Source organism: Rhinolophus ferrumequinum, chromosome 22 (genome assembly GCF_004115265.2).
Source record: "Rhinolophus ferrumequinum isolate MPI-CBG mRhiFer1 chromosome 22, mRhiFer1_v1.p, whole genome shotgun sequence".
Lineage (NCBI taxonomy): Eukaryota > Metazoa > Chordata > Mammalia > Chiroptera > Rhinolophidae > Rhinolophus > Rhinolophus ferrumequinum.
The window spans coordinates 12,901,679-12,922,754 of NC_046305.1; the positions used below are offsets into that span (position 1 = coordinate 12,901,679).

At 38.1% G+C, this 21,076-nt stretch overlaps 1 protein-coding gene across 1 annotated transcript in view; it reads right to left on the minus strand.

Moving 5' to 3' along the window:
* Positions 1–1,783: 1,783 nt before the first annotated feature.
* The window catches only part of ACBD6 (acyl-CoA binding domain containing 6), a 136,328-nt gene continuing 117,035 nt past the window's right edge, over positions 1,784–21,076 (minus strand). The window contains exon 8 of the mRNA XM_033094023.1: positions 1,784–2,072. Coding sequence (XP_032949914.1) covers positions 1,918–2,072 — 155 coding nt within the window. The 3' untranslated portion in view covers positions 1,784–1,917. The remainder of the gene's footprint in view (positions 2,073–21,076) is intronic.

Sequence of the window (21,076 nt, forward strand, 5' to 3'; positions counted from 1 at the left end):
TTGACCCTTGAACAGTGGGGGTGGGGGAGTGAGGTAGGGGGCAGGGGGGATTAGGGGTGCCAACTGCCCCGTGCAGTTGAAAATCTGAGTATAACTTTGACTGCTCCAAAAACTTAACTACTAACAGCCTACTGTTGACCAGAAACCTTACTGATAACATAAACAGTCCATGAACACACATTTTTGTGTCATATGGATCACATACTATATTCTTACAATAGAGTAAGCTAGAGAAGAGAAAATGTTATTAAGGAAATCATAAGGAAGAGAAAGTACATTTACAGTATTTATGGAAAACAAAAACAACAACCCACGTATAAGTGGACCCGCACAGTTCAGATCTGTGTTGTTCAAGGTCAACTGTACCATCAATTAAAAGCTGCGGTAACATCTTGGTCACTCTTACTCTAACTAATGAATAATGTTTCGTAAAACACATTCAATCAACGTGGAACATGAGAGTTTAGCTAAGCAGTAGGTTGCAATGTAGCTGGGCTGTGGGAAAAGAAGAGCTAGTGAAGCGAATGCTCCACTAGAATTACATAACATTTCAGCATGTACTAACACGCACGTCACCTCCACACACAGGTAAAAAATGAATAGTCTTGGTAATGGTTTGGTTTACATCTCAGAAAATAAGAAGTTGGGGTAGAAAGTAAGCAGCATTAACATGCCTCATTTCTGCTCTAAAGGGGCTTGTCCCAGAAGCACAAGCTAGCTCGAGCTACTGAAAATCGTGTCTGTTGTTGAGGGCTCCACCGAGCAACTTTATCGCTCGTTATCTTAATAGTGACACGTTAGCAAAATTATCTTTTAAGTCATCATCTTTGCATCTCAACTTACTTCTTACTTCATTTGTCTTCCTGTGACAACTATCCACTTTCCTTAGAGAATGAGAAATGTCAAGGAATTCCACAGATGGAGTTCTTGAGGCTCAAAGGGAAAATGCAGGGAGCCAGTTTCAACAGTGGCATACTTGTCTGTCCTTTAAATAAAAACTGTGACATACTTGTTGATGTTTTGAATAAAAAAATAGAAGCTCTCCTGGTCTCCAAAAATAACTTCAATCACACCTAAGAATTGGGGCATTAACGGCTATTTCATATTAGACCCAAACTGGCCTAACAGTTCAGGCCTGGGCTCGTAAAAAAACTGTTCCATATGCGACCTTAGAGCCAATTGGAAGGGCCCTAGAGAAATTCCTCTTCGTTGTGTGAAGGTGAGTTTAAGAAATCCTAACCTAACTCGTGAATTTTCTGGAATCTGTTTTTTTACTCCTAGCGTGAGGTTGCTGAATCCTATTCTAAAATGCCAAAGGTTTTGAGGGTTTTGGTATTTCTGGTTGTTCCTCTGACTTCATCTCTATGTGACAGAATTCTGCCCTTTTGCTCTTTCGCTTTCTTTTTCTTAACACCCCTCTCCTACTCCACCGTCCCAATTGTGTCTGCCACAGGAACAGACACGTTAGCTCCCTGCTCAGAGCCGCTGTACACAGTGCCCCAAGATCCTTTGATCCCCACATACTGGGATTTCACGAGACTTTCCCTCCCTCAGTGTAGTGCTGTCAGTCGTGTTTCGCTGCTGTATGTTTCTTAAAAGAGCAGCCATGTTTAATATTGTGAAACACGACGTGCCTCCTCCTCTCCCCACCATCGCGAGCAGTGATGAATTTCAGCGCACGCTCAGCAGAATTGGCTTGTATTATACACAGCACACATGTTCATCACTAAAACCATACTCGCCGGAACGTATGCACGGAGAATGAATCGCTGAGACTTCAAAATCCCCGTTCCTCAGAACTGATTTTATTAGCCAGTGTACACCAAAGATGGGTGGCAAAAGAAGTATTATTTTCGCCATTTTTTTCCATCACAGAAGCCCTGTGCTGCTACAGACTGTGGCTTTCCAATCTTCTGATTAAGCCTTGCCAGTCGTGTGCTGCTGCAACACCAAAGACACGGCCTTGCAACCTGTCACCTCCTCCGGCAGGCAGCCGTCCTGGTCTCGGAGCATGGGGTCAGCGCCAGACTGGAGCAGCAGCTCCACGATGTCCAAAAACTCACAGGCAGCAGCTAACAGGGAAATCGACAAATATGAAAACAAGGTTACTTGGAGACAAAGGGACACTAGACTTCAGCAGGAAGGGCAAGTGCTAAGAAATAAGGAATCCTGAACACTGAGAACCCTTACAGCGGCTGGAGGGATCAGGCTTCGTAACGAGAACTGTGTCAATCCAGTGGACTTACGAGTGTTAGGAAAATCAAATTCACTTTTTTTTTTGTTGCCCAGAAGCAAACAAACCAAGGACACTTTTAAATTGTGAGGCTTTTGGATTCTGTTTTGAAGGATAGATGAAGGGAAAGAACAAGCAGAGTGTTTAAATATCTACTGCGATTAGAATAATGACAGGTTTATGGCTAGGTCAAAAAGCCAAAAATATTGTAAACGTCAAAGAAAAGACGATGTTTTGTCTTTGAAGAGGAGTAAGTGGGTAACTAACAGGTTTAAAATTTGTAAATGAAAAAAAAAAGGCTGGCCTAGTAATCAGCCCATCCCTCTACATAATCTTTTATTTCCCTAAATAATAAATGACACCAGTCACACAAGTCACTGGGAGGGGAAGAGGACCTATAGGTATCAAGACTCATTATGAAGATGGTATGGTATTGCTCCCAGGATGGACAAACAGACCAAAAAGGGCTAGAACAGAGAGCCACCCATTTTGCACATATAATGGAAACTGGATTTATAACAATGCTGATCATAAATCGCGGCTCAGTGAGGAAACAAAGATCCATTAATTAGGTGGCGCTGAGACAACCGGGCTTACAACAAAAACAGGCATTTCACACAAAATGAGAGACGTAAATGGCAATAAACAAGGGAAACGATGAGCAACCCCATTAGTAATCAGGAAAGCGAAAATTAAAGCCAGGAGATACCATTTCATACCCACTAGACAGGTGAAAGTGAACAACTCAGACAATACCGAGCACCGAGGACAGAGCAAGGGCCAGGCCCCCCTCGACTGTGGAGAGTGTACACTGGTGTGGTCACGCTGGACAACAATGAGGCATATTACACGTTAAACCCAGATAAATGCACACGCTCCGACCCAGCAATTCTACTTCCAGTCATACACTCTACAGAAACTTCTGCGTGTGCTCTCCAGGAGGCACTGGCAAGAATGTACATAGCACCGTTCATAACCAACCCCAAATGTAAACAACCCAAATGCACATTCAGAATAACGTGAACAAATAAAATATTGTTTACTTCTACAATGAAATGCCATATAATGTTGAAAACGAATGAACTTCACACAACATGAGTTTATCTCCAGAACATTATGTTGAAGGAAAAAAGCAAGTCAGAAGAATACACACAGTGTGATTCCATTTAAACAAAATTTAAAAAACAGACAAAGAGAACACTGTTGTTCAGAAACACAAATATGCAGGGAAACTATAAGGGAAATCCTGACTATAGAATCCAGGAGAGTGCGAACCTGCGGGAGGGACAGCATAGGGAAGGCCGCGTGCGTGGTAGGTGCACACGGGCTTTCCAAGGCACTGGCAATGGTCTGTTTAAGCTAGGTAGTGGGTCCATTATTTTAAAGCTACATCTTAAACTCCTCATACACATTTTATTACTCTTTTGTAGTATATTCCACAACAGCAACAACAAAAGGTTAAAAGAAGGAAAGAAGGAAGGATAAGAAGCTTGATTCAATGAGTATTTTATTGACTACACACTCTGTCAGTCCTATCAAGGATCCAGGTATGATTTCTGCTCTGGGGAACTTATAAAACAGCTGGGAGACTCATATGTAATTCAGCAAGTCTAACACAAAAGAATGAATAAGTACTGTGGCAGACACACACACACTCACACACTGCAAAGGTGGGTGTGGAGGGAGAGGAAGTTGAAGAAGCAGGAAAAACACAAGTCGGTCGTATGTAGGCTGAGTTTTGAAGGACAGAGTAAAATTCCAGGTGAACTGAGAAAGCAAGGCCGAGCAGAGTGAGGAAACAGCGCTACCAGAGGCCTGGGAGCACAGGGAATGAACGCTGAGAGAACGGACTGCCGGCTCAGAGAAACAGGGGTCAAAAGCAGAGAGCCTTCCATCCCATCCTAAGAAGTTCGGCATTCATGAGGACGGGAGGGGCACAGGTTGGCCTCTGTGTTTGGAGGCAAGTCTATAAAGAGTGACCTGGAGAGCCTCGGAATCTGTGGCAGTAGAGCAATTAGGAGACTGTGGTACTTAGTTCTTTAGGGGGCTTGAAATTAGCCAGTGTCAGCAGGAAGATGAAGAAGGGACTGAGTAAGAGAGTCGCTGAAATTCAGGCAGGTAGGACACAGCAATGGACTTAAAATGTTTGTGAACATTAAATTTAACAATTAATGAAGGTGATACAATGTTATATTTATAGACACTTAAACATTTAGCTTACTTATTTATATTTGCAATTTTCCTTTTGTTTTCTGGAACAAAAAATAATTTCTTTTAGGTTTAAAATATTTTTATAGGTTTTTGAAAAGCTCACTGGCCTGTGATCATGCTCACTGAATAAAATGACCTGAATATTTCTACACTTGATATGAAATCCTGACACCATAAAGAAAATTACTGATAAATTTGTATAGAAACCTAAAATTTATAAATTTGAACACATGAATATTTAAAACATCTATACCACACACACACAATTACTATATACAAAGGTTAACCATAAACTGGGAGACATTTGCATACACAAGACAGACAACATCCAGAGCTAATATCCTTAATATTTAAAAAGCTTTCACAAATCAACCCAAAAGAACAATGGGACAAAGAAGACATCTATGTTTCCAGTCTTGGGGACCAACAGATGTTGGTGACATTATCTCTAGAATAAGGAACCAGAAGAAGGAAGAACAGGAGGTTTTTGGGGGAACAGAAACAGGGGGGAGAAGTAACCTTGGACATGATAAATACGTGGTGCTAGGGGATATCTATATTGATAAGTTCAGCAGGGAGGTGAGATTTGAATCTGAAGAAAACCAAACGCTACCATACACATTGCTATCTTGATTACATATATTGGGTGACTTTCTGAAGACATATTTTGGCCTCAGGTTTTTTAGCACTTTCTCTGGATACTCTGTTAAATATATTTACGTATATTACATAACCACGCTGGCCAAAGAGCTACCGACCTAACGTAGTCTCCCTTACCAAGCTAGGGCAGTAGGTGTGAAAAAGACATGTGGATTATTGAAAATTCTTAATGGGGTCCTTAACTGTTAGACACATTTATGTGGTTGGGAAATAAAAAGCTTAAGAGACAAAAACCGTTAATACCAGTTATTAAATTTCTACTTGTATTTTTTACTACAATTTACATTCATCTACTTTGGATTGTGCCAATTAACATATAGAGCAAGATTCCCTGTTTTTGTCTTCATTTCCCCCTCACAGTTTATTAAGATAATATTCACTCTTTATAAAATTTGCTGCGCCCTGACAAATGTACCTACTTGTGTAACTACCACCACAACAGAAATAGAGGACATTTCCATCACCCCAAAAGTTCCCTTCCTGCCTCTCTGCTGTCAACCCTCTCCCCAAACCTACACCCCTGGCAACCGCTGATCTTATTTCTAGTTTTGCCTTCTCCAGAAACAGAAATCACATAGCATATAGTCTTTTGTGCCTGGCCTCTCCACTTAGCATAAATATTGCTTTCAAGATTCATCCATGCTGCTGCAAGTATGAGTATTCCTTCCCTTTTATCGCTGAGCAGTATTCCATTATATGGATGTATGTAGACATCTGGGTTGCTTCCTTTTTTTGACCATATGAATAAAGATCCTATGAACACCTGGACACATGTCTTTGTGAGGACCTTTTACGTTTTCCTATCTTTTGGGTAAATATCTAGGAGTGGGATTGCTGAGTCATGCGGCAAGTGAATATTTAACTATATAAGAAAGTACCAAACTTCCAAAGTTTGCATTCCCACGAGTTATAGTGGGAATTCCAGTTGCTTTGCATCCTGGTCAGCACTTGTTATTATCATTAAAATTCTTTTTCGCCATTCTAGTCAGCTTACTACTAGACAGGTTATAATAGTCATAGTACATAGGTACAATAAAGAATATAGTCAGGTCTTCTTAGCGTGGTTTTTTAATTTGCACTTCCCTAACATCTAATGATGAACATTTTTTAATGCACTTATTTGCCAACTATCTATCTATCTTTGATGATTTATCTGTTCAAGTTTTTGTCCATTTATTAATTGGGTTGTCTTCTTACAAAGTAGGAATTATTCTTTATATATTCTGGTTAAAAGTTTATTCCCCCCCCAAATATATGTTTTATAAATATTTTCTCCCAGCCTGTGACTTGTCTTTTATTTTTTTAAGTGTGTCTTTTGAAGAGTGAAAGTTTTAAATTGTGAATGAAGCTCAATTTATTTTTTTTATGGTTTGTGCTTTTTGTGTCCTATAGACACCTTTCTTCCTATAAGAAACCTTTGTGTATTTCAAGATCACAAAGACTTTCTTCTATTTCTTTATAGTTTCAGTTCTTACCTATAGGTCACTGATCCATTTCAAGTTAAGGAAAGGGCTGAGGTTCGTTTCTGTTTTTCCTTTGTGTATACCCAACTATTCCAGTAACATTTTTTAAATAGATTATCCTTTCTTCCATTGCCTTGGTATTTTTGTCAAAAATCAATTAACCATTTTTTCTATCATGTTTCATTGATCTATATACATCTACCCTTATACCATTGTTTTGATTTCTGTAGCTTTATAGTTAAGTTTATATAGTAAGTAATAACACATGGGATGAAAAAAAATCTCAGGAGAAATTAAAAAGTATTTTGAACTAAATGAAAATGCAAACACAACTTATCAAAATTTGTGGGATGCACTGAAAGCAGTGTTTAGAGAGAAATTTATAGCACTGAATGCGTATATTAGAAAAGGAGAAAGATATAAAATCAATAATCTAAATTTCCACCTTAGGAAACCAGAAAAAGAAGAGCAAATTAAATCTAAAGTAAGCAGAAAGAATAATATGAATTATAACTGAAATTAATGAAATTGAAAACAGGAAATCAACAGAAAAAAAAATCAACCAAACCAAAAGCTCATTCTTTGAAAAGGTCAATGAGATCAATAAGCCTCTAGCCAGGCTAACTAAAAAAAAAAAAAAGAGAACAGACACATATTACAGTCCCTCTTATCTGAGGGGGTTACATACCAAGACCCCCAGTGGATGTCTGAAATCGCAAATAGCATCAAACCCTATACACACACACACACACACACACACACACACACACACACACACTAGGTTTCTTCCTATACACTCATACCTATGATAAAGTTTAATTTATAAATTAGGCACAGTAAGAGATTAACAACAATAACTAATAAAATAAAAAACTATAACAATATATTGTAATGAAAGTTATGTGAATGTGGTCTCTCGATAATCAAGACAGCTTCTAAGTGACTAATGGGCGTGGGACACACTGCACAAAGGGATGGTTGATGTCCCATGTGGGACGGAGCAGGATGGCGCAAGATTTCACTATGCTACTCAGAATGGCACACAATTTAAAACTTAGGAATTGTTCATTTCTGGAATTTTCCACTGAATATTTTCATACCATGGGTAACTGAAATCTCAGAAGGCGAAACCATGGATAAAGGGGGACTACTGTACTGATATCAGAAATGAAAAGAGCGGACACCACTACAGGTTTAATGGACAAAGGCACAATAAAGGAATACTCCGAACAACTCTGTGCCCACAAATATGATAACTTAGATGAGATGGACCAATTCCTTGAAAGACACAATTTGCCGAAACTCATACAAGAAATATGCAATCTGAATAGGGCTATATCTATTAAAGAACTTGTATGATAACATAATGATGGATACATGTCATTCTACATTTGTCCATAGAATGTACAATGCCAGGAGTGAACAGTAATATAAACTTTGGCTGATTATGACATAATTATGATATGTCAACATAGGTGTATCAATTCTAACAAATGTACCACTCTGATAGGAGATGCTGATAATGAGGGAGTGGGAAATAGAAAAAATATACATTGGTCTCTGTACCCAGTTCCTGGAACAGAACTCCTACAACCCTTGTAACTTCCTAAGTGATAAGAGCACAAGGAGTACCTTGTTCTAATATTTGGTCTTTCTAGGTTATTTATTATGTTTCATTGATATATATCCTTATAGCAATACCACATTGTCTTGATTTCTGTAACTTTATAGTAAGTCTTGAACACAGGGTAGGTCCTCTAACTTTGTTCTTTTTCAAAGTTGTTTTGGCTACTCTGTGTCCTTTGCTTTTCCATATAACTTTTAGAATCAGCTTGCAAATTTTTACAAAAAGTCCTGCTGGAATTTTTGATTGGAATTTCATTGAATCTATAGCTCAATTTGGGGAGAATGGATAGCTTAAGAATCCTGAGTCTTCTGATCCTCAAACAATAGTATCTCTCTCCATTTACTTAGATTTTCCTTAATTTCTCTCAGCAATGTTTGGGAATTTTCAGCATATAAATTGTGCACGTATTTTATCCCTACGAGTTTCATGTTTTTTGAGGCTACCGTAATTGGTATTTTTAAAAATTTCAATTTCCAATTGGTTCACTGCAAGTGTAAAGAAAAAACAATTGATATTTGTATATTGACTTTGTTTTTAACTTTCAATGTCCAATTGTTTTGTTACGAGTGTATAGGAAAATGGTTGATTTTTATGTATTGATTTTTGCGTCCTGGAAACTTGCTGAACTCACTTATTCTACTATTTTTTTTTAAAAACATAGATTCTTTGGGGTCTTCTACATAGGTGGTCATGTCATCTCTGACTAAAGGAAGTTTGATTTCTTCCTTTTCAATGTATATACCTTTTATTTCTTTTGTTTGCTGACTGCACTGCCTAGAACTGCCAGTTCCATGCTGAATCACAGTGGAGAGAATGGACACCTTTGTCACGGTCCCAGCAGAAGGAAAGCATTCAGCCTTTCACCACTGAGATGACGTTAGCTATCAATTTCCTCAATTTGAGGAAGCTCCCTTCTATTCCTATTTTGTTGTGTGTGTGTGTGTTTAAATCGTGAAGAGAGGTTGTATTTTTCAACTGCTTTTTCTACACATAAGGAGATGATCATATATTTTGGGCTTGGGTTTGATCTGTTTGATATGGTAAAATACAATGATTTTCAATTGCTGAACTAACCTTGCATTCTTGCGATAAACACATTCAATTATGCTTTATTATCCTTTTTGTATATTGCTGGGCTCAATTTGCTAACATTTTACTGAAGATTTTTGCATCTATATTCATGAGAGATATTGGCCTGTAGTTATCTTTTCCTCTCAAGTCTTTTTTTGGTTTTGGTTGTAGGGTAATGTCGACCTCATAGAATGAGGTGGGCAGTGTTCTCTCATATTTTATTTTCTGGAAAAGTTTGTGCGTAGAATCGGCATTATTTCTTCCTTAAACATTTAGTAGAATTCACAAATGAACTAATCAGGGCCTAAAGATTTTGTTGTGAGAAAATTTTTCAATGTCATTAATAAATATAGGGCTATGTAAGTTACCTATTTCTTTCTCAGAGAAACTTGATAGTTTGTGTCTTTTCAGAAATTTGTCCATTTCCTCTAAGTTATCTAATTTATTGGTATAAAACTGTTCATAATGCTGCCTTATTTGCTTCATAATATCTGTAGAATCTGTGTTGATATTTCTCTTTCATTCCTGAAATTGGTCATTTCTTTTTCCTCTTTTTTAATGGTCTGGCTTGAGGTTTTTCAATTCTATTGACCCTTTCTCAAAGGTTTTCAATAATTTTCTCATTGATTTTGGTTTTCTATTTCAAGGATTTCTGTTTTCTTCTTTATTATTTTATTCCTATGCTTATCTTAGGCTTAATTTGCTCTTCTTTTTCAAATTTTTAGAGGTAGAATCCTAAATCACTGATTTGAAATCTTTCTTCTTTTCTAATAAAAACATTTAATTTCCCTTTAAGCACTGCTTTTAGCTACATCCCACAGATTTTGGTAGGGTGCTCATATTCATTCAATTCAAAATATTTTTTTAAATTCCCCCTGAAATTTCTTCTTTGACCTATGCATTATTTAGAAGTATGTTTAAGTTTCTTACAATGGAGGATTTTCCAGATATGTGTCTGTTATTGATTTCTAATTTAATTCTGTGGTGGTCACCAAGCAAACTTTGTAAGATTTCTTTTATATTTGTTGAGGTTTGTTTTATCATCTAGAACAGGGTGTCATCTTGGTAAAGTGTTCCATGTGTACTTGAAATAAGTTTATTCTGTTTATTAGGTGGAATGATCTATAGATGTCAATTAAGTCAAGTTGATTAGCAGAACTGTTCAAGTCTTTCATATCCTTGCTGAATTTTTATCTACTTGCTCTGTCAATTAGTGATTTAGTGCTTGACAATGGGTTATTTTGTTCCTTGCATTTTTGTGTCTCATATTTTTTGACTGAATGCACAGCATTGTGTGTAGGACAGAGGAGGGTAAAGTAAATAATACTATTTACCCCTAGAAATTACGCCTCTTCTTAAGTTATGCCATGAGTATGGGTGCTGAGCAATCTAGTCAGCAGCGGCACTAGGGTTGGAGTTTTGTGGGTGATAAGAGACCTCTGCTTTGTGTCAATACAGGGTCCTGAGCCCAGGGGTTCCCTGTCCCTCCCTGGAGGTAAACAGATTTTTCCTTTACTCCTCTTCCAACAGCAGTGGATATCTGCCTGGGCCCAGGGACAGGAGGAGAAGAGGACAGAAATGTTTTGCTCTTTCCCCCATGGTTTAAGATTTTGCTTCGTATGAAATAAGGGTGCAGTAAAGTGGTCAGGTTTCATGCCTCTGCGCCACTGAGGAGGGCTCCTTCTGCTCTCAATCTCTCTTAATCAGTTAATGAAAGAGTCAGTTAATGAAAGAGAGCACTTGAGTGAGGATTCTTCTTGGGTCTGAGTTGTTCTAAAATGCCATACTAGTTCACGTGAAGTATTTGTTAATTTCAGTGGTTTTCCTCTCATCTACTGTTTTGGTGGCTGCCTACTCCTCAGATGCTCCACCGAAGGTGAAACAGTTTGTGTGTCTTGTAGGCACTTGTCACCCTTTGGAATCCAGTTTTCTTTGCTGGATGTTAAACGGAAGCAGAACTCTCCAGGAGTGTGGTTTCAAATGACGTAGTATGGCGTTTTCTCTTTTGCTCTCTGTTGGCACTCAGGTAAGGGTGCAGTAGTTTCACTGGCTCCCCTGACTGTCTTCACTCCACGGAGGGCTTCTTCCAGCTCAGGGATCCCTGGTTATATGCTGTGAAGTGGCCATAGAGCCAACAGCCCAAAAGGGGTTGTGATGAGTTATGAACTTGGGACAGCTTTGGTGACCCCTTCACATTCCCCATCCACTCTAATCCACCACAGCACAGGCTCAGAGGTGGTTCTAAAGGAACAGAGGTGGAGGGCAGAAATTCTTCTGAGCTAAAATCAGATCAACTGGGAGCCTTTCTCTACCTTCAGTGGAGTGGGATTTCTTAGAAGGCTACTAAAATTATAAATGTTAACCTAATATTTGATGAATGAATGAATAGAAGGTAGTAGAAAGGCAGAGAAAGGCAATAATTGCCTATTTCAATTCTGGCACAGGCATTGACGGGTTGAGGTCATATTTTGGGGTAAGCAACTGCCAGGGAGGAAGGTGGAGACCACATACCTTTACCAAGGCCCAGGATTCAACAGAAAGTGTTTAGGAGTATAACATCCCCTTGAGAATTTAAAATTACCCCCCCAAATAATATAATGAACATTTTTATTTTAAATTTCTGAAAGGTTCTACCATGGATCACTGTACACAAAATTAGATTCCAATGGAAGACAGTTTCTTACAAGATATAACAAAGTTAAAGACAAATTGCCTAGTATCAAGTAGCTGTGAGAAGAAGATATTTATTCTGCATAGAACTAGCTGTATGACATTTATATTTTGAGAAATAATCATTTAACTTTTGCCGCAGCTATCAGTCTCAACTTATTGTGAGAAACATTTGGTTAGGTTTTTAAAATTGGAACTTTTAAAGCAGTATCAGAGGAATAAATTTCCCAGTGTATAAATCTGTAATACAGGATAATAACTAGCATGATCTGTCAGGCCACACTTAGCGCAAATTTAACCCAACACTTGAGACTACTAAGCATGAAAATCAAGGTTAAGTAGATGTGCACTTGGGCTGAAAACGCTAAGCTGGCCATCTCAGACAAAGAGGCATTAATTTCATATATGCTGTATGATGCAGTGACCTCTCAAGCAGTGAGAGATGGTATAATCTATGAGTACTAACCCAGGAACGGAGCTTAAAGTTTTAAGTTCCACATCTAGAGGACTAGCTGACCAGCAGAGAAAAGGCTAACGGGGCTGTATAACAATCCCCTCCAATCTAACAAATGTAAATAAAATTTTAGCTCAAGTCTAACTGTAAAGTGAGATTTAAATTTGGAATTTAATGGTTGCAAAACAGTATTTCAGAGTAAGGAATATGGTATACAGAAGGAAAGTTTTATTAACAAAGGCTTGGGGTTCATGCAAAGACAGACTGATGTGAGAGCATAGGCGATCAGGAAGTTGTAATTGAGACAAAAAGGAAGCGAAGAGAGGAGAGGAGAAGAGAGAAGAGAGAAGAGGAGAGGAGAGGAGAGGAGAGGAGAGGAGAGGAGAGGAGAGGAGAGGAGAGGAGAGAAGAGAAAAGAAGAGAAGAGAAGAGAAGAGAAAAGACTGATTTCCAGGATGGGGAGAGCACACAGGTGATTCTGACCCTGGTACGAGGAGGGCCTGGCGGCACCAGATCTGGGAGACTCACTGTTGACAGGCACCCGCCATGCTTACGTTTAGCACAGAGCCAACTGGCACGCACAGGTGCCCTACCAACAGTTTTTTAAAAATAGGCTTTGAACCCCCAATTAGACGGTGAGCTACTTGATTTTATGCCTTTTTGTACTCTCCTTTCCATCTAGCACAGTGCTGGGAACTTAGTATTTGCTCAAAATTCATTAGTTAATTGATTTCTCTGCCTTTGGCATCTTCAGTGAAGCACAATTCACGAGGCAGAGTCATCTTTCAGAGCTGGGTGAGCTGCCCACCCCCTCAAAATGGACAAAAGCAAAGAAGATGAGAGTGGGATGAGAAGGAAAGGGGGTTAACATTTTACCCAATTAACGAGGGGATGTATCGGTGCCCACAATGTACTGAGAAATACAAAAACAGTCATAAGCCCATCTCGGAAAAGCTTGAGCAAGTCTGTAGGGATTAGAATACTTGCTGAATTTATGGCACCCTGGGAACCTCTATTTGTCAAGTGCCACAGAAGCAGCCTGACACTGGCACAGGTGAAGATGAATTTTCATTCAGAGCAGTGAGCCTTCTGACTCCATTAATCCTCAGGGTTTTGATGATGAATTTCTTTCTTTTTTTATTTTATTTATTTTCAGTCTAATGCCTCCTCCCACTGCCCTGTAACAGCGTGGAAGGAACAGAACAGATGGTGCTTTACGTGGAAGACCGAGGGCTCATGAGGATACAAAGTCTGCCCACTCTGAAATCACATGACTGCACGTGCAAGGCAAAGCCTTGATTTCCCCTGGGAGACACAGATGCAATGATGTGAGTATTCCCAGTGGAGGGAGAGGAGGGGAAGGCTAACAGGCCATTTACGAGGAAGATCACTCTTATACTAATATACTCTTCAGCAAGGACCATGTTTAATCACAAAATAACAGGGGGACTGATATCTGAAGATTCAAAGATACCAAAGGAAAATAGAGGCAAATGGGGGTTTTAGTATATTGCTATGCAAAGCCCATTTGGAATGAACTAGTGAGAATGTACAGTAGAATACTGGCCTCTAGTTAACCTGCCATTGGCTCTGACCCAGTTTTAATCGGAAGAAGTCAGGATTTACAACCTGCTTAAGGATGGAGTTTGACAACTGCTATAATCAGAAGAGCTGTCAACACAAGGACAGCTGTCAAGCCAAACCATAATTCATAAAAAATAATAGCTAAGACCCCCAAGACGTCCCCAACATTGTCTGCACTCACTGATTTAACTATACTTAGAGTTTTATGAAAGTTCCAAGAATAGGTTAAGGGTCCTAAAATAAAATAAAATCAACAAATAGCTATTGAGTGCCTATTAAATAAAAAATATTAAATGTTAAATGACTAAATAGATAAAATGTGCCTAGTAGATTCCCTGGCATATAGTAGGCACTTAATAAATGGTAATTATTATTATTGTGATTATTATTATGATTATTATCATCACATGCCAAACTCTGTTTTGATGACCTTAAAAACTGGCAAAAATCAGTGACCTGATTAAAAAAATCCAAACTGAAAATGAGTCCCTCCTATAAGTGATTATTAATTAAACTTAAAATGTTAATTTCACGAAAGACTCCTGGGTTGTCTGAGTACTTTAGTTTTATACATTTGTAATGACAAAACCTCTTACTAATGTGATATTATTTAGTATTTAATTATCTTTTTTCCTTTTTTTTTTAAATTAAAATTTATTGGGGTGACAACTGTTAGTAAAGTTACATATATTTCAGGTGTACAAGCATTTAATTATCTTGATGATAACATATATGGTATTTGGTTTGTTCTTTCTACAATGAATCATATAATCTGAGAGAGAAAAATAGAGGTTGTTTTACTAGATCAATTTTGGGCAGGATTCCTGAATCAGGGATCATTTTTATTAATGTTTAAACTCTCAGTGAACAGAAATAAGACTTTTACATAAAAGCTCACCAATAGACACAGATACTGAAATATGTGTTTACTCATAAATAGTTTTGAAAAATAGTCTTGACTCACTGAGGTGACCAATGATAATGGATATTCATATATTTTATTTCTAGAAGAGATTATTTTCCACAAAATAATGTCTGCTTTAAAAGGATACCAGGACTGCGATTATTTATGAAACTATGCAAAGAGGACTGGAAGTGGAATCAGAAGACCTGCACAAGTTTCTTGGGTCTGCTACCTACAACTTCTGTAACCCTGTCAAGGTCACCTCCTCTCTCTGTACTTCAGTCTTTCACCTGCAAATGGAGGGAAAGGAGGTCTGGCTCAGACATTTGTTGGAAAGGTGAAGAGATTATATATATGAAAACAGTAATACCACTTTATGTCAGTCCAGGTTTGGTCGTTGTTTTCTTCTTTTTTTAAATTTTATTGGGGAATATTGGGGAACAGTGTGTTTCTCCAGGGCTCATCAACTTCAAGTTGTTGTCCTTTAATCTAGTTGTTGAGGGTGCAGCTTACTGGCCCATGGGGGAATCGAACCGGCAACCCTGTTGTTCAGAGCTCGCGCTCTAACCAACTGAGCCATCCGGCTGCCCCTGGACTTTTTTTTTGTGTGTAAACTTTTTACTTGAGTATAAAATACATACAGAAGAGTTCCATAATCATGTATATAAATTTTCTTAAGATGAGCTTATCTGCATAACTAAATAATGCATAGATCAAGAATCAGATCACTGGACCACAAAAACCCTGAATAACCAAAGCAATACTGAGAAAAAAGAATAAAGCCGGAGGTATCACATTCTGACTTCAAATTAATTATACTACAGAGCGACAATAATCAAAACAGCATGGTATTGGCAGAAAAACAGATACAAAGACCAATGGAACAAAACTGAGAGCCCAGAAATAAACCCACATATACATGGACAATTAATTTTTGATTAAGGAGCCAAAAACATATAATGGAGAAAAGAAAGCCTCTTCAATAAATGGTGCTGGCAAAATTGGAAAGCTGCAGACAAAAGAATGAAACTACACTCCTATTTGTAACCATATACAAAAATTAACTCAAATTTGATCAAAGACCTAAATATAAGACCTGAAACAAGAAGGTACATAGAAGAAAGCACAGGTATTAAACTTATAGACCGTGGTGTTAGAGAGGATTTTATGAATTTGACCTCAAAGTCAAGGGAAGTAAAAGCAAAAATAAATGAATGGAAATATATCAAACTAAAAAGAAACCATGAACGAAACAAAAAGGCAACCAAGCAAACAGAAGATATTTGCAAACAACACCTCTGATAAGTGGCTGATATCCAAAATATATAAAGAACTCATACAACTCAACAACAAAAAACCAAACAATCCAATTAAAAAATGGGCAGAGGACCTGAACAGACACTTCTCCCAAGAAGACATACAAAAGGCCAACAGATATATGAAAAGATGCTCAACTTCACTAGCTATTAGGGAAATGCAAATCAAAACCACAATGAGATACCTCACACATGTTAGAATGGCTATTACGAACAAGACAAGAAATAACAAGTGTTGGAGAGGCTGTGGAGAAAAAGAAACCTTCATACACTGTTGGTGGGAATGTAAATTAGTACAGTCACTATGGAAAACCCTATGAGGTTCCTCAAAAAATTAAGACTAGAATTACCACATGACCCAGCAAACCCTCTTCCGGAGTTTTGAGAAAAATTTGAGAATTTGTAAAGATATATATACTCCTATATTCATTGAAGCATCATTCACAGTGGCCAAGACATGGAAACAACTAAAGTTTCCTTGGATAGATGAGTGGATAAAGAAGATGTGGTACATATATACAATGGAAAACTACTCAGCCACAAGAAAAGATGAAATAGTGCCATTTATGACAACATGGATGGATGATGAGATTATCATGCTAAGTAAGTCAGATGGAAAAAGTCAAGAACCATATGATTTCAATCATATGTGCAATGTAAAACTGAAAGCAACAAACAAACAAATAAGTACTCATAGACACAGACACAGTATGCTGGTTACCAGAGGGAAGACGGTAAAAGGCATGAAATATGATGTATGGTGATGGAGGGAGACTGACTTTGGGTGGTAAACACACAATGCAATATACAGATGACGTATTATACAATTATACACTTGAAACTTATATAATTTTATTAACCAATGTCACTCCAATAAAGAATCAGATCATTATTAGCATCTCAGAAGAACCTCTGTCCTGTTAACTCCTTCAAATGCTACCTACTCACTTCCCCAAGGTAACAATTATCCTGTCTACTAATGCTGGACATGAGTTTTTCCTGTTTTTGACCTTCATAAAAATGGAAGAATATAGTATGTACTCTTTTGTATCTGGCATCTTGAACTCAACAGTATGTTTGAAAGATTCATTCATGTTGTTGAATGTAGTTGTACTTTTTTTTCTCATTGCTGTGTAGGATTCCATTGGATGAATATCTTATCCTGATCAGATCTTACAATTCCTGAATCTGAAGATTTCAATGTTTTATCAATTATGGAAATTATCAGTAAATATATCCTCAAACATTGATTCTTCTCTAATTTCTCCTTCTGGAACTCCTATGGAAAAAGGCTGAACGTTCTCATTCTACTCTCAAAGTATCCTTTATATTTCCATTTCTTCATCTTTCTGTGCTACCTTTTAGAACTATCTTTCAGTTCACCATTTTTTTTTAACTTGTGCCAATTCTGCACTTTAACCTATCCATTGTAAGATTTCTGTATTTTTTTAAATTTATTTAAGTACTATTTGGTTCTCTTTCAATTCTGCCTATTCCTTTTTTGAGTGTCTTGCTTTTGTGTCTTTGATTTCTTGATTTTATATACATTTATTTTGATAATTTCTATCTAGTAGTTTTACTGAAGTTCCTTGAAGTCTAACCCTGTGGTTTACCATGTCTGTTGATACTCACTCAAGTGTATTTTGTAATTTTGGATTGTGAGCTCATTTTCAGCAGGGCTTCTTTCTACAGGAATTTTGTGCTGTCTTGGGTGAGGATGTGTCCCTCAAGAGAAGTTTAGCATTTGCTTCTGCCAGTACCTCAGAGGTAGTCAGCCTAGCACACTTACTATGTTAATTTCTTTACCTGAAGGTTTCTGAAACAATGGGAGAGTATAAATTTAAACCCCAAACTTGGGTGAAGTGGGGCTTTTTTTCCTCCACCTAGATTCTGGTCTGCGGCAGATAAGCTTCCTTCCTTATACTAGGTGGGACAACTTTTTCTGATCTATTGCAAATTTTTTTTTTTTTTAAACTGCGGGTAAGCTCTTTGAAGCTCCTGGCTTATGTACAGGGTCTCAGTTCCAACTCCTTATTGCTTCTGGCTCAAGAAGCATCATTTCCAGGTTTGCTGGCATTGAAACCCAAGCCCATAGTTTTCCCAGATTAGATCCAGTGTTAGTTCACACACTTACCATTATGGTTAGGGGATGGGAGGTGAAGGACACCCAAAGTCTGGGGCATCCCTTATCTTAAATAGGATGTTTGGTATAGTTTATCTAGCAAATAGTAGGGGCTCAATAAATATTTGCAAAATGAATAAAATACAATTAAGAAGGCAAATCATATTCACAGTACTTACAGAGACTATGATGTTTAGATTTAAAATAATTTAAATTTAATTTTTCAAACAAGTAATATATACATATGGTTCCAGATACAGAAGTTATTAAAGGGTTGATAGGACAAAAATTGTCTCCTATGCTTGTATTTTAGCCCCTCTAGTTGTCTGAGTTCCTCTTCCCTTAACCAGCATTAGCATTTTGTGTATCCCTTTAGAGATGTCTTATGCATTTACTAGCAAATATGTATATATTCATGGCAGCACACTACATACATTGTTCTTCACCTTAATCCTTTCACTTAATAATATATCTTACGAGATTTTGTCTTTATCAGTATATAAAGAAAATACAACTTATTTTGAAGCCAGTCAGCAAGACCTTTTGTAAAACCCCAACCCTGTTGCTGTCTGGAATGCGTTTTACATCTATCAGACGTAAATGGACGTAGTCCCACATGCATAAAGGCATTCATCCCTAATAGTTAACTAGAAATGACAGAGTGACTCATCTACATTCTAAAGGGCACATTCAGGCTGGTTAAGCTGTTTCTACAGTTTCTGGATGGAGACATGAAAGGAAAACACAACACATGCCATAGACAAGGCACTAAAAAATGTCTGAACTAGCAGATGCAAGAAGGAATGCGGGGGTGGAAATAAGAATAGGTTTAGCAGTGCACATGGATGCACGGGCAGGGTGGTCTTCCTAAGCAGAGGAGGCAACGCTGGAGCTCATGGCAAGTATTTTGGAGCAAAAGAAAAAGCTCACTTAAAGCCAGGCACCTGGAAAAAAAAGGTAGCCCTGAATTTTGTACTGACGGCCTCACAGTCACTGGGATGAGTTTCTTCTTTCTCTTTACTGATTCTCTGTTTCACTTATGCCTGGTTGTCCCAGATTGCACCATGGCTGTGGAAGTGGCCAAGGAAAGTTTTCTGGGTTGAAATTTAGCGTTTAGAATGGCCAGCTCTTGGTGATGTTAGAAGAGCTGTATGACAGAATTATCACAGAAACCTGTTAGAGGAGTGAGAAACCTGAATGCTGCAGAAGGAGGCATGGGGAAGGCATTCATTTCTCTCTCCTTTCCTGGTAAATCTAGAGATATGGGTTTGCATTTCTGGTTTCCGTAGGTAAATTTAAGTTGGTTGGGTTTTGGTTTCCTCTTTTGTAAAATGGGGAAAATAGCTACTTTAGAGGGTTGTTTATGGAAGGGAGCCTAGAGGTTACTTTACCTCCCACTGTACTGTATACGCACAATTTTAGTGGTTTATCTTTCAAAAGCATTTGGTAACAAAATGTGTGTGTGTGTGTGTGTGTGTGTGTGTGTGTGATTTTAATTAAACAACATTTTAAGTACAGCCTACAGAGGAATATAAAGGCTGATAAAACAAATTTTTGGCTATTACAAATAATGCTGTAATAAATGTTTCTAATCCTGTCTCCTAATATACATGTCCAACAGTATTTCTAGGGTACATATCTGGAGGTAGACTTGCTGGGCTGTAGATCTTACTCGATCTTGCCAAACTGACCTCCACAGTGCTTGTAACAGTTGACATTCTCACCAGCAATGCAGGAGAGCTCTTGCTGCTCCACATCCTAATGCTAACGTTTGCAGATGTTTCCATGTTGCCCATCGGACCAGTGTGAAATTACATCTAAATGTTTGAGTCTGCATTCCATGATTATTGTTGGGAGATAATTCTCCAAGGGCCTTTCGTGATTCTGCACCTCTTATGAGCAGAGATAATGACAGATTTTGTTCCAGACTATCTTTTCAAGGATGTCTGGATAGTGCACAGCCTTGGACAACAGAATAGAGGGCAGGTTTGTTTACTGTCCAGAATAATAGAGATAGTACGTTCTCCAGGGCAAAGGTTAGGTAAGTTTGCCTGCGGCTCATTATAAAAGACTGGCGTTCCCTAAGCTTAGGGTTCCTAGGCTATGACAGACACACTGTGTGTGTGTGCAGGATCTACCTGGGCTTCTCTGATCTACTTTGCTCCTGTGGACTCAAGGGGAAAGGACACAGACATGAAGCTTGTGCTGCTGGCTGTGCTGTTATCAACAGTCTTTCGTCTCTGATCCAGGAGTTTTGCGCCCTTTGGCAGCATCCGTGCAATTGTCATTCTAACTTGTTAGCCTGCAAGTAGGGCATAATCCCAGACTATTCAGAGTTCTTGACAGTTATTAGTGGGGTTGAGTATCTTTTCTTGTTTATTGGCTATCTGGCTCTTCCCATTTGTGAACTGACTATTCATATTTTGGCATCTATTTTTCTATTTGGTTATCTTTCTTATTGACTGGGTAGGAGGTATTTTTGATATATTCCGAATAATGAGCTCATGTAAGTTATTTTAAATACCTTCTCCCAGACTGTGCACTGTATTTTTACTTTGCTTATATAGCTTTCATTTTACAGAAATTAAAAATTTTAATGTAGTCGTCATCATTTAAACTATGATTTGTACTTTTGTGTGTTTTGTGTGTTACCTCTGCATTAGCCCAGGACTTAGCCCCAGTAAAAGATAGTTGGAGGCAGGATGAGAACTACTGGAGTCCTTTCCTCCCAGGAAGAAGGCCCCCTGACCGGGAGCTAGGA